General features: G+C 39.5%; 2 protein-coding genes across 2 annotated transcripts; one reads left to right on the forward strand and one right to left on the reverse strand.

The window, feature by feature from the left end:
- Window positions 1-535: 535 nt before the first annotated feature.
- lipt2 (lipoyl(octanoyl) transferase 2) lies at window positions 536-4,954 on the reverse strand. Its single transcript, XM_054596548.1, has 4 exons — window positions 4,854-4,954; window positions 2,308-2,648; window positions 1,942-2,068; window positions 536-1,166 (listed from the first exon to the last, which is right to left on the reverse strand). The coding sequence occupies exons 2-4, from the start codon at window positions 2,614-2,616 to the stop codon at window positions 907-909; spliced, it is 696 nt and encodes a 231-aa protein (XP_054452523.1). The 5' UTR covers window positions 2,617-2,648; window positions 4,854-4,954; the 3' UTR covers window positions 536-906.
- Window positions 4,955-5,485: 531 nt separating this feature from the next.
- Window positions 5,486-13,551, forward strand: rnf169 (ring finger protein 169). The gene is given in 8 exon segments (XM_054598880.1): window positions 5,486-5,825; window positions 8,555-8,625; window positions 8,710-8,784; window positions 9,211-9,311; window positions 9,389-9,479; window positions 9,947-10,065; window positions 10,067-10,388; window positions 10,390-13,551. Coding segments are annotated over 8 exon segments (1,797 nt in total). The 3' UTR covers window positions 11,068-13,551.
- Window positions 13,552-13,905: the final 354 nt, after the last annotated feature.

The following is a 13,905-nucleotide window of genomic DNA, read 5'->3' on the forward strand; positions in this document are numbered from 1 at the left end:
TTCGGTAGAGTCCGGAGCTGTTCGGTAGAGTTCGGTAGAGGAGCACGCGGCTCAGTGACAGTCGGTCAGATTTATAGTTTTTAACTTTTAACGTTTTTAAACCAAACACTGTTTATAAGACGTGGACGTGACGTCACACATTGTTAGTCGTTTTGAAGCCTCATGTTCGGGGATTCTGCCGTCGCCATCTTGGATTTCACTACCAGTGAACAGGAAGTGACCATATATGGAGTGAGGAGGAGTGACGTAGAGACGCCGTATACGTCTCTGGTGTGGACCTGTCAATCAGTGTGTAGCCCCGCCCTAAAGCATCCCCTGCTTTATGGTCTGTTTGACTCTAAATGGAGCATCATTTACTAAATGAACATCATGCTGTATTGAAGAAGACTTGAAACTAGAGATTGAGACCATAAACTCATGTTTACAATGTTTACTGAGGGAATAAATCAAGAGAGAAGTAGAGTCATTTTCTCATAGACTTCTATACAACCAGAGGAGTCGCCCCCTGGTGGACAGCAGAGAGAATGCAGCTTTAAGGCAGGAAGCATTGACTTCACTTTAAAGAAACACATGTTGTCTCCTGGTTTAACATCATATATTATACTTTAAAGACAAAACGACTCTTTCAGGCCTTGGTTCTTTTATTTTCCTGTTTTGACGTGGCGACAGCAGAACTCCATGTAAACACAACATGGATGGACTAAAGGATTGCACTACAATGAGGTGTCTGTATGATGGGTTTTAATGGTAAAAAGACAAAGTTGAATCTAAACCTTAAATGTATGGCGCTCTGAATTCAGAGGCTTCTGAAGGTAAATTGTTAACTTCGAAGGAGGTTGAGGGCCTCTTTAGCGGCCAGGCTGCACATGTGGATCAGACAGATGTTCTGATCCATGAAGTCAGTTTCTACGCTGACGATCCTCCGCTGTCGAGCTCACTGTCAGCTGTCCGTCCGTCCGTCAGCTGACAGTTGAAGTGTTCCCTGAAGGCGTCCAGCAGGTGAGGGACGGTTTCCTCCACGCTGACGTCTCTCTGCAGCTCGGCGCTCAGCGACGTCACTCCTTTACCCTCGATGCCACACGGCACCACGTGGCCGAACCACGACATGTCGGTGTTACAGTTCAGAGCCAAGCCGTGAGACGTGACGTAGCGACCGCAGTGGATTCCTGAAAGACACAACGAGAAGACGAACTCACACAACTGATCAGTGATCAGCTGATGTACTGATCACAAGAGCTTTCTTAAAGGTTTATCTCATGCTATGTTTAAGCCTTTAAGCCTTTCATTGGTACCTTAAGAGGTTGTAGTTAATAGATGAATACACCAAACGATTAACAACAACTCTGAGGAAAGATGTTTCATGAATCAACAGACAGGTTCAGGAGGAGGAGACAGAGAGGAGACAGAGAGGAGACAGAGAGGAGACAGAGGAGGAGACAGAGAGGAGACAGAGGAGGAGACAGAGACAGAGAGGAGAGGAGGAGACAGAGGGAGGAGACAGAGAGGAGGAGACAGAGAGGAGGAGACAGAGGAGGAGACAGAGAGGAGGAGACAGAGAGGAGAGACAGAGAGGAGGAGACAGAGAGGAGGAGACAGAGGAGGAGACAGAGAGGAGACAGAGAGGAGGAGACAGAGGAGGAGACAGAGAGGAGGAGACAGAGAGGAGACAGAGAGGAGGAGACAGAGAGGAGGAGACAGAGAGGAGACAGAGAGGAGGAGACACAGAGGAGGAGACAGAGAGGAGGAGACAGAGAGGAGGAGACAGAGAGGAGGAGACAGAGGAGGAGACAGAGAGGAGGAGACAGAGAGGAGGAGACAGAGAGGAGGAGACAGAGAGGAGACAGAGAGGAGGAAACAGAGAGGAGGAGACAGAGGAGGAGACAGAGAGGAGTAGACAGAGATGAGACAGAGAGGAGGAGACAGAGAGGAGGATCGTCGTACCGACGGCACAGATCTTGTTGTCTCCGACCCAGACGCCGGTGTGAGGAGACGAGGACGCTTCGATACCAAACCGGCTGCAGACGGAGATGACGGTCTTCTCCAGCTCACCGACGTACCAGCGGACGCTCTGCAGGAACAGATCACATGTTAACACGCTAACACAGGTTAACACACGCTAGCACACGTTAACACACGTTAACACACGCTAACACACGCTAACACACGCTAACACACGCTAACACACGTTAACACACGCTAACACACGCTAACACACGCTAACACACGTTAACACACGCTAACACACGTTAACACACGCTAACACACGTTGAACTTTATCAAACCCAGGATGGATGGACCAGCTCTCACCTTCTTGAAGCTGCCCAGGTGGAGGATCGGGTAGCAGACCAGCTGACCCGGTCCGTGGAAGGTGATGAGTCCTCCTCGGTTGGTGCGGTGCACGTCGGCCCCCAGCAGGCGCAGGCGGTCCAGCAGCAGGGCCGGGTAGGGTTTGTGGCGGATCCCTGTGGTGTAGACCGGAGGGTGCTGACACAGCAGGAGGGCGTGAGCCGGACCGGACCGGTGCCGGTTCACGTAGACCTGCTGCAGCCGCAGAGCCTCCTGGTAGGAGACCAGGCCCAGACGCACCACCTCCACCGCCGGCCTGCCGCCCTGCATCCAGCTGAGGTCTTGGGTTTGGACTGATGGTCCTAAACACAAAGAGATAACATTTACATGACTTTATTGTCTGAGAGAAACTCACATCACATTTAACCGGTTCAACCAGGTTCAGACCAGAGCCATGCCAGAACTTTGTACCATAAAGGGCCTTGGCTTTAATTAAGATGGAACATTCAGAGGCTCAATATTAATGTGTTATTAATGAATGGATCATTAAATGTTTTCAATGCATCAAACCTTCAGATGTAGTGACTAAACTCAGAGGTACCCTTACTTTGTACCTTAACAGGAGGTTCTTTTATTCAGTACAACTTAATGATGGATTACAACATTATTATTAAACTAGTTTATTATTATTATTAAACTAGTTTATTATTATTATTAAACTAGTTTATTATTATTATTAAACTAGTTTATTATTAAAAACTAGTTTATTATTAAAAACTTATTATTATTAAACTAGTTTATTATTATTAAACTAGTTTATTATTAAACTTTATTTATTATTAATATTAAACTATTAAACTTGTTTATTATTAATATTAAACTATTATTAACTTTAAACATTATTATTATTATTGAACTCATTATTATTATTGAACTCATTAACATTGTTCATTATTATTATTATTGAACTCATTAACATTGTTCATTATTATTGAACTCATTAACATTGTTCATTATTATTATTATTGAACTCATTAACATTGTTCATTATTATTATTGAACTCATTAACATTGTTTATTATTATTATTATTGAACTCATTAACATTGTTCATTATTATTATTATTGAACTCATTAACATTGTTCATTATTATTATTGAACTCATTAACATTGTTCATTATTATTATTGAACTCATTAACATTATTATTATTGAACTCATTAACATTGTTCATTATTATTATTGAACTCATTAACATTGTTTATTATTATTATTGAACTCATTAACATTGTTCATTATTATTATTGAACTCATTAACATTGTTTATTATTATTGAACATTATTTATTATTATTGAACTCATTAACATTGTTCATTATTATTATTGAACTCATTAACATTGTTTATTATTATTATTGAACTCATTAACATTAACATTGTTCATTATTAAACTAGTTTATTATTATTATTGAACTCATTAACATTGTTATTATTGAACTCATTCATTGTTATTATCAGGTGACTCTTACCTGTCTGAACTCATTAACATTGTTATTATCAGGTGACTCTTACCTGTCTGAACTCATTAACATTGTTATTATCAGGTGACTCTTACCTGTCTGAACTCATTAATGTTATTATCAGGTGACTCTTACCTGTCTGAACTCATTAACATTGTTATTATCAGGTGACTCTTACCTGTCTGAACTCATTAATGTTATTATCAGGTGACTCTTACCTGTCTGTCTGAACTCATTAATTGTTATTATCAGGTGACTCTTACCTGTCTGAACTCATTAATGTTATTATCAGGTGACTCTTACCTGTCTGAACTCATTCATTGTTATTATCAGGTGACTCTTACCTGTCTGAACTCATTAACATTGTTATTATCAGGTGACTCTTACCTGTCTGAACTCATTCATTGTTATTATCAGGTGACTCTTACCTGTCTGAACTCATTAACATTGTTATTATCAGGTGACTCTTACCTGTCTGAACTCATTAACATTGTTATTATCAGGTGACTCTTACCTGTCTGAACTCATTAATGTTATTATCAGGTGACTCTTACCTGTCTGAACTCATTAACATTGTTATTATCAGGTGACTCTGAACTTACCTGTCTGAACTCATTAATGTTATTATCAGGTGACTCTTACCTGTCTGAACTCATTAATGTTATTATCAGGTGACTCTTACCTGTCTGAACTCATTAATGTTATTATCAGGTGACTCTTACCTGTCTGAACTCATTAATGTTATTATCAGGTGACTCTTACCTGTCTGAACTCATTAACATTGTTATTATCAGGTGACTCTTACCTGTCTGAACTCATTAATGTTATTATCAGGTGACTCTTACCTGTCTGAACTCATTAATGTTATTATCAGGTGACTCTTACCTGTCTGAACTCATTAACATTGTTATTATCAGGTGACTCTTACCTGTCTGAACTCATTAATGTTATTATCAGGTGACTCTTACCTGTCTGAACTCATTAATTGTTATTATCAGGTGACTCTTACCTGTCTGAACTCATTAATGTTATTATCAGGTGACTCTTACCTGTCTGGCTCCGTCAGCTCGTCTCTACCGGCACGTGTCTCTCCTCTCCGCCATTGTTGTTGTTGTTCTTCTCTTTTCTTCTTCTACGGTGGAGTCAGTCTGTTTCCGGTTTAAGCAGCGCAACACCTTTCACAATAAAACGTCCATGACGTCATAACAAGTTAGTTTTAAAACAAACGTTTCCATGTGTTATAGAAAAACATGTATTTTAGAAGCCAAAGAAAATAGCAGTTTTACCCGGCATTTGTTTTATTGATGTATTCACAGGTGAACTAAACTAAATTGAATTAAATAAACTCAACATCTGAAACATGTGTAGCACCATACAGGTTTACTTTGTTTTATTAACTTCATTTACTCCTCATAATATGTTTATATAGTCATAGTTAATGTTTTAAGCTCGTTACTGTCATTATAAAACAAATGTGTATTCGCGTTTTATTTTGAAGTCTTACCCGAGTCAGACGTCACATGACGGCTCGCAGTGTCGTGAGGGAGGGGCGGGGCTTGTTGTGAGGGAGGGGGCGGGGCTTGTTGTGAGGGAGGGGGCGTGGCTTGTTGTGAGGGAGGGGCGGGGCTTGTTGTGAGGGAGGGGGCGGGGCTTGTTGTGAGGAGAAGACTCAGCAGGCAAGATGGCGGCCGCAGGGTCCGCAGAACGGCCCGCTACTCCGGCCAGCAGCGACCGGCCCGGGCCCGCAGCGGGGTGCGGGGCCCGGGCCGCCGGAGGAGCAGCCGGAGGAGGAGCAGCCGGAGGAGCAGCCGGAGGAGCAGCAGGAGGAGGAGCAGCCGGAGGAGCAGGCGGAGGAGCAGCAGCGGAGGAGGAGCAGCCGGAGGAGCAGCCGGAGGAGCAGCCGGAGGAGCAGCCGGAGGAGCAGCCGGAGGAGCAGCGCAGCGTCCACCGGGCACAGACACGGAGGAGCCACCCGGAGAGGAGCAGCAGGGCGGCCAGGAGGGACGTTCACCGGGGAGGAGGTGAGCATGTTCATAACATCATCATAACATCATAACATCATCATAAACATCATCATAACATCATAACATAACATCAACAATAACATCATAACATCATAACATCATAACATCATAACATCATCATAACATCATAACATCATATAACATCATAACATAAACATCATAACATCATCATAAACATCATAACATCATCATAAACATCATAACATCATAACATCATCATAACATCATAACATCATCATAAACATCATAACATCATCATAATAACATCATCATAAACATCATAACATCATCATAAACATCATAACATCATCATAAACATCATCATAAACATCATAACATCATCATAAACATCATCATAAATCATCATAACATCATCATAACATCATCATAACATCATCATAACATCATAACATCATCATAAACATCATAACATCATCATAAACATCATAACATCATCATAACATCATCATAACATCATAACATCATAAACATCATAACATCATAACATCATCATAAACATCATAAACATCATAACATCATAACATCATCATAAACATCATAACATAATCATAACATCATAAACATCATAAACATCATAACATCATCATAACATCATAACATCATCATAAACATCATAACATCATCATAAACATCATAACATCATCATAAACATCATAACATCATCATAAACATCATAACATCATCATAAACATCATAACATCATCATAAACATCATAACATCATAAACATCATAACATCATCATAAACATCATAACATCATCATAACATCATCATAAACATCATAATAACATCATAACATCATCATAAACATCATAACATCATATATAACATCATAAACATCATAACATCATCATAAACATCATAACATCATCATAACATCATCATAAACATCATAACATCATAATAAACATCATAACATCATCATAAACATCATAACATCATAATAAACATCATAATATAAACATCATAATAAACATCATAATAGACATCATAAATATCATAATAAACATCATAATAAACATCATAAATATCATAATAAACAGAATAAACATCATAGACATCATAATAAACATCATAAACATCATAATAAATATAATAAACATAAATATCATAATAAACATCATAATAAATATAACAAATATAATAAACATCATAGACATCATAATAGACATCATAAACATCATCATAAACATAACATCATAATAAACATAATAAACATCATCATAAACATCATAACATCATAATAAACATCATCATAAACATAACATCATAATAAACATAATAAACATCATAATAAACATCATCATAAACATCATAATAAGCATCATAATAAACATCATAATAAACATCATAATAAACATCATAATAAACATCATAATAAACATCATAATAAACATCATAATAAACATCATCATAAACATCATAATAAGCATCATAATAAACATCATAATAAGCATCATAATAAGCATCATGTCTAATGGCTGCTTTATTCTGTTAAAGGTATTAAAGCTGCTCACAGATGATGAACTGTGTTCTAGTTTGGGTCAGATTGGTTCTGAGGTGTTGGAGGACTTGTCCAGACTTGTACTGCTGTAGGAGGAGCTGGTGTACTACAGTTATACAGTTATACAGTTATACAGTTATACAGTACTGTAGTACACAGACAAGACATGATGAGGGAGACACAAGTACTAGTACTGTAGTACTGTAGTACTACAGTACTAGTTATACAGTACTGTAGTACTATAGTACTGTAGTACTGTAGTACTATAGTACTACAGTACTAGTTATACAGTACTGTAGTACGATAGTACTATAGTATACTACAGTACTAGTACATTACATTACATTACATTACAGTCATTTAGCAGACGCTTTTATCCATTTAGTACTAATACTTGTGTCTCCCTCATCATGTCTTGTCTGTCCCAGCAGTGTTTGTCTTGGTTATCAGGGACTCTTGACAGATGTCATGTGACCACGTGTGATTAAATCTACAGTACTGTACTCTATATTACTCAGTATTACTTTTCTATTCTCGTTCCATCAGGCATTGGTGTTAGTATCACTTCTTTTACACCTCATATGTTTACTCTTCTATTTAGTCTTTGTTGTTGAATTTTACTTTTTCTATTTCAGTTGAATTTCTTACATTATTTTGTTTCTATTCTGTTTTGCCAATAGTGTCAGTATTATTTCCTTTACTCCTAACAATTGTTATTCTGTTGTTCATATATGTTTATATTATTATTCTGCTGTTATCTTTAATGAAACTCTGTCTTTAGAGTTTTCTTCAGGATTAATAAGGTTCTATCTTATATCATATACAAATGTAGATTTGTTTAATATCTTTATAAAGTACCGTAGGGCTGTTTTTAAATGACCGACATCTTCTATCATCGGTCATTTCATATTTAGCTAATGCTTCATATCATTTTATGATATGTTTTCTTCTATAGATAAATAGTCTGTATGAATAAACCACATCATTTTCTCATGTGTGAATTAAACACCTGACAAATGAAAAGAACATTTCTCATCTAGTTAAGAACTTTAGTGCAAAACAATGAGATTAAAAAAGTTGAGTGAATGTTTGTTGTTATCATTCTAGACTTCTTTAACTGGTATATGAGTCGTCTAAAGAGGATCGGTGATCACATTGAATCATGGGTTTAAATCACTGATTGTGTTGTTTGTGTCTTCAGAGTGCTTCGTCTCTCCGGCTCTCATCCCAAAATGTTGTGACGTTGTATCAGGACCACCCAGCAAACAGAAGGTGAGTCAGATTTACTGCTGTCAGTGAACGCAGCAGCGTGTGAAGCCCGGTGTGTTTAAAGACTGACGGTGGTTTGTGTTTCAGCTGGCGTCTGAGGACAGAGACGAGGTGAAGAGGAGGAACTGTAAAGACGAGTCAGTCCGACATGACGAAGAGCCAGTAAGACCTGTGTTATAAATAGCTAAATATATATATATATATATATATTTATATATATATATTTATATATTTATATATTTTTATATATATATTTATATATTTTTATATATATATATATATATTATATATTTTATATATTTATATATATTTATATATATTTATATATATATATATATTTATATATATTTATATATATATATATATATATATTTATATATATATATTATATATATTTATATATATATATATATATATATATATATATATATATATATATATATATATATATATATAGCTATTTAGCTAACGTTAGCATCAGACGTCTGGATCTTAAGTTGTCAGAGAAACGAGCTACGCTAACGTTAGCATCAGACGTCTGGATCTTAAGCAGAAGATGAGCGTTCTTCAACGGTTCTTTCTCTCCAGGGAGTTCTGTCGGACTCGGAGAACGAGGAGCCTTTCAGCAGGAGGATCAGAAACATCTCGGCCTTCATCAGGAAAACCAAAAACTCTGCGGCCCTCTCAAGGTGAGCTCGGTGACATCATCATGTCACCTGACAAGACCGTGACACCAGCTGACTGTGTTCTTCTTCTTCTTCTTCAGTGGTGCTCAGAGGAGTCAGAGCTGCAGCGAGCCGGTGGAGGACCGAGGACGGAAGACGAAGGTCGTCACACAGCCGGCCCTCATGGACAGAGTAGGTTATACCACATAAATAGAATATATGTATATATTTAGACATATATATATATATATATATATATATATATATATATATATATATATATATATATATATATATATATATACATGTATATACCGCCTTCAGAAGTTACTTTTACTCTCCTGGACATTGAACTTACCCTTTACCCCAAAAAGGCTGAATATAAAACGCTGTCCAACAGACAAAGACAGTAACGTATTTACATCCCCTCATTGACCTTTATATGTATGTATATATATATATATATATATATATATATATGTATGTATGTATGTATGTATGTATGTATGTATGTATATATATATATATATATATATATATATATATATATATATATATATATATATATATATATATATATATATATATATATATGTGTGTAAACATCAACTCCCGGATGGTGTAGTTTCTTCATCATCTGTTCCTCTGCGGTTCTCCAGGTGGGCATCAGTCACAGCTTCACAGCAGGAATCCTTCTCTCGTCGGAGAACAGCCGCTCCGTCTCGGCTCCCATCACCGCCGACCGCCGCCTCGCCTGGAGAGCTGTCGTCTCGTCGACTCCCATGGGCGCCGCCCCCGCCCCGGCCCGAGCGCTCCATCAGCCCCGAGAGCAATGACAGCATCTCTGAGGAGCTCAACCACTTCAAGCCCATCGTCTGCTCGCCGTGCACGCCGCCCAAACGGCTGCCGGACGGCCGTCTGCTGGAGCCGACCATCGTGAAGTCCACACCCAGGAACCTGACCCGCGGCCTGCAGAAGAACACCAGCTACGAGGCCAGTCCCGCCGTCCTGCAGAAGTGGAGGCAGATCGAGCTGGACCGCCAGAGCCTCAAGGTGAACTCCAAGGCGACGCTGACGAGCCCCGTCAATGAGCTCCACAACAAGACCGGTGGGGGGGGACGCCAGGACCCGTCAGTCCCCGGCGGGACGCGGCGGAGACGGAGTCAGGAACGCCAACAAGAGGAGGCTGCTGTTCGAACCTCCAGCCGGAGACACGGACTGCTTCCAGAAACAGTCTGTGAGGATCCGGGTCCCGGCCATCCGCTACAGCAGCGAGTCCACTTTCAGAGGAAATTCAGACTTTGAGCCGGCGGTCGGCGCTCCTGAATCCGGCAGCGGTGGAGCGCTCTTTAGCCGAAAACAGTCGTTCTCGCCGCACACTAAGAACTCCGGTTTTCAGTCCTGTAAGTTAGTGCCAAAGGACTCACAGAGTCCGAGGAAGGAGTCCGACAGTGGCCTCCACAACCAGTCTACCTCAAGGAGGGGCAAGAAGCGGGAACAGAAGACCAAACACCTGGACTCGGAGCGGGACTCGGACCGGAAGAGGAGCCGGTCGGCCAGCCAGGAGGCCTTCGACGAGCGGTACGTCCGTCAGATCCAGCAGGAGCGTCAGGACCGAGCCATCGCCCTGAAGCTGCAGAGACAGTTCGACCTGGAGAACCAGACCGCCAGCCGCCGGAGGAGCCCCGACAAGTACTTCCTGCGGTCCTGGATGTCCAACCAGAACCACCGCAGGAGGCGTGGCCTGAGGAGATCCCGACGAATCAACAAGAAGCACTAGAGAGTTCGTCTGCTGACTCGGCACAAAGACAGGAAGAGGTTCATATATGCAAAGTGACGAAAGGTTTGAATGTTTAACCGCAGTTTAAAAAGCCGTCGAGGAAAAGGACATGAACTGAACATTTATTTTGATCTTCTCACCAGCAAATCACCAAAAATTGAATGAAAATGAGCTGAATTCTGAAATCTGAACTCATCACATCGAACGGACAAAACAGATTTAAATCAATCGACCAAAAATCTATAGACTCGTAAGAAAAAGAGAATTGTTGCTGTATAAACTGGAGGTCTGGGGTCTTCAGGGGTACCTGAGCTTCTGGGTTCTTCTGTGGCCACTTGGGGTTTGAGGGCTTTAAGGGGTTCCTTTAGGTCTGGGGTCTACATGGGTTCTTGTGGTCTGGGGTCTTCAGGGGTTCCCGGAAATCTGGGGTATTAAGTGGTTTTCAGGGGCCACTGGAGGTTTGGGGTAATCAGGGGTTCCTGTAGGTCTGGGGTCTTCAGGGGTTCCTGTAGGTCTGGGGTCTTCAGGGGTTCCTGTAGGTCTGGGGTCTTCAGGGGTTCCTGTAGGTCTGGGGTCTTCAGGGGTTCCTGTAGGTCTGGGGTCTTCAGGGGTTCCCGGAAGTCTGGGGTATTAAGTGGTTTTCAGGGGCCACTGGAGGTCTGGGATCTTCAAGGGTTCCTGTAGGTCTGGGGTCTTCAGGGCCCAGTATCTCCTCCCACTATGTTACTGGTCCAGCTCTGTGCTGACAGTCTTCCAGTCTGAACGTTTGTTGGACGTTTCTTCAGCCCTTTGACGCTCTGGATTCTGGACTCGGCTCCGTGCCGCTGAGGCTCATGGGTACTGTAGTAGACCAGTGTGGATCAGGAGAGAGGAGTCGTGTGATTGGACGAGGTGTGTTTGGGGTGAAAATGTAAAGAAAAGCTTTAAAGGAAGAGTTTGTGTTTTACGTGTGAAGCAGCGTTCACATTAAGAGTTCTGATCCACGAGACAGAAGATGAAAGATGAATAAACTCCACAGTCACACATTCATGAGAACCAGCTCTTTGTTAAGGACCGCAACGTAAACATCTATGAATAACAACGTTCATCGCCGTGGTAACGTGAGCCGTCGTCTGGGTTTCAGTCGTATTATTACGTTCTCAGAGATCTCACGACCTTTCTCTGTTCTCTTCTGAACATAAACAAACACTAATATAAATAATATATTTAGCATCAACATTATCACGATGTTTAACGCCGTTTAACGATGTTTAACGTCGTTTAGCGATGTTTAACGTCGTTTAGCGATGTTTAACGATGTTTAACGATGTTTAACGATGTTTAACGATGTTTAACGTCGTTTAGCGATGTTTAACGTCGTTTAGCGATGGTTTAACGATGTTTAACGATGTTTAACGATGTTTAACGCCGTTTAACAATGTTTAACGTCGTTTAGCGATGGTTTAACGATGTTTAACGTCGTTTAACGTTGTTTAATGATGGTTTAACGATGTTTAACGATGTTTAACGTCGTTTAACGATGTTTAACGATGTGATGAGGTTGATCCTTCACAATAAGGTTTATCTCAAAGATCTTCTGAGTTTTTTCTCTTAATATTCGATACAATCACGATAATGTGGACAAATGTTAAACAAGGTGAGAGGAATGAGATGTATTCATCAAACGTAGTACAAATACATGAATACTAACACATAAATGAGGAGTAGAAGTAGAACCTCAGTGTTAAAGTCTCTATTTATTCAGAAGAAAGACTTTCTGTCAAAACTCTAACTCTAAACCTAAATCTGTGTTTATAGAGAGTAGAAGAACAGGTTGAAGTATTTCTACCACAAACTGGTGGTTTTACTTCATGTATTTATAAAAGAATCACTACAGAACGTTTCCTCCTGAAATATGGCGGTGCACAAGTATTGGGTACAAGTACATTAAACTTGCAGTACTTGTACTTTAATGTGAATGCGGCTTCACTGTAAATCATTTCTTTAACATTCCTGCAGTTTTTAGATTTGTGTTTGAATCATGTTGAGACACTTCAGTCAGGAGGAGTGGACTTCTTTAGATCTGTGAGAGGAGTGTTATTGTTATTGTTATTATTATTAGTTATATTATTATTATTGTGTGTTACTGAGTTTCCAGTGTTTCTCTTCAGAGACTCTGAGGGCTTTTTTTTAAACTCTCAAACACAGATATGCAGATTTTGTATTGTTCTAAAGTCGCTGAGTGCCAAATGATCAGAGAGCTTCTTCATAATTCATATTCAGAAGTTCTGTGTGAGAGGAGATCTGAAACAAGAAACCTACGAGACCTGAGACAACCTGTGTCCTGTCTTCTTCTTCTTCTTCTTCTTCTTCTTCTTCTTCTTCTTCAGGAAGTATTAAATATATATATATATATATAAGTGTACAACAATATATAAGTGTAGATAATAATAATAATGATTATGATAAATGGGATCTACGATATAGTGTGTAAAAATGAATAAATAAGAATAATTTAAATGTCTAAATAAATGCAGTATTCATGTAAATATTTCACAGTTGAAGATACTACTACTTATAATATTAATAATAATAATAATAATATCTTAAAGCACAGTTTCATCCAACACCTAAAAAGAGAACTAATCATCAGTTCATTTGATAATCAGTACAGAACTTGAGCCATTTATAGGACAAAATGTTAAACATCTTCACGTTACTTTTCACCATCAGTGATTTTATTAAACATAAAGACAAGTAAACAGACTAATGCAGTCGTCTGTTTCAGCCCTGGTGTAAATATACACATATAAAGTCCTACAGCAGTAAATGGTTTTAAATAAGACCGTACATTACAAC

The sequence above is a fragment of the Anoplopoma fimbria genome, chromosome 1, assembly GCF_027596085.1.
Source record: "Anoplopoma fimbria isolate UVic2021 breed Golden Eagle Sablefish chromosome 1, Afim_UVic_2022, whole genome shotgun sequence".
NCBI classification, from domain to species: Eukaryota; Metazoa; Chordata; class Actinopteri; order Perciformes; family Anoplopomatidae; genus Anoplopoma; species Anoplopoma fimbria.

Excerpts from the sequence above, each read along its gene's own strand:
- lipt2 (XM_054596548.1), bottom strand. The coding sequence starts at position 2,616 with ATGCAGGGCGGCAGGCCGGCGGTGGAGGTGGTGCGTCTGGGCCTGGTC. Across the intron at positions 2,069-2,307 it reads ACCTGGGCAGCTTCAAGAAG|AGCGTCCGCTGGTACGTCGG; the intron begins GTGAGAGCTGGT and ends CTGTTCCTGCAG. Across the intron at positions 1,167-1,941 it reads CAACAAGATCTGTGCCGTCG|GAATCCACTGCGGTCGCTAC; the intron begins GTACGACGATCC and ends TGTGTCTTTCAG.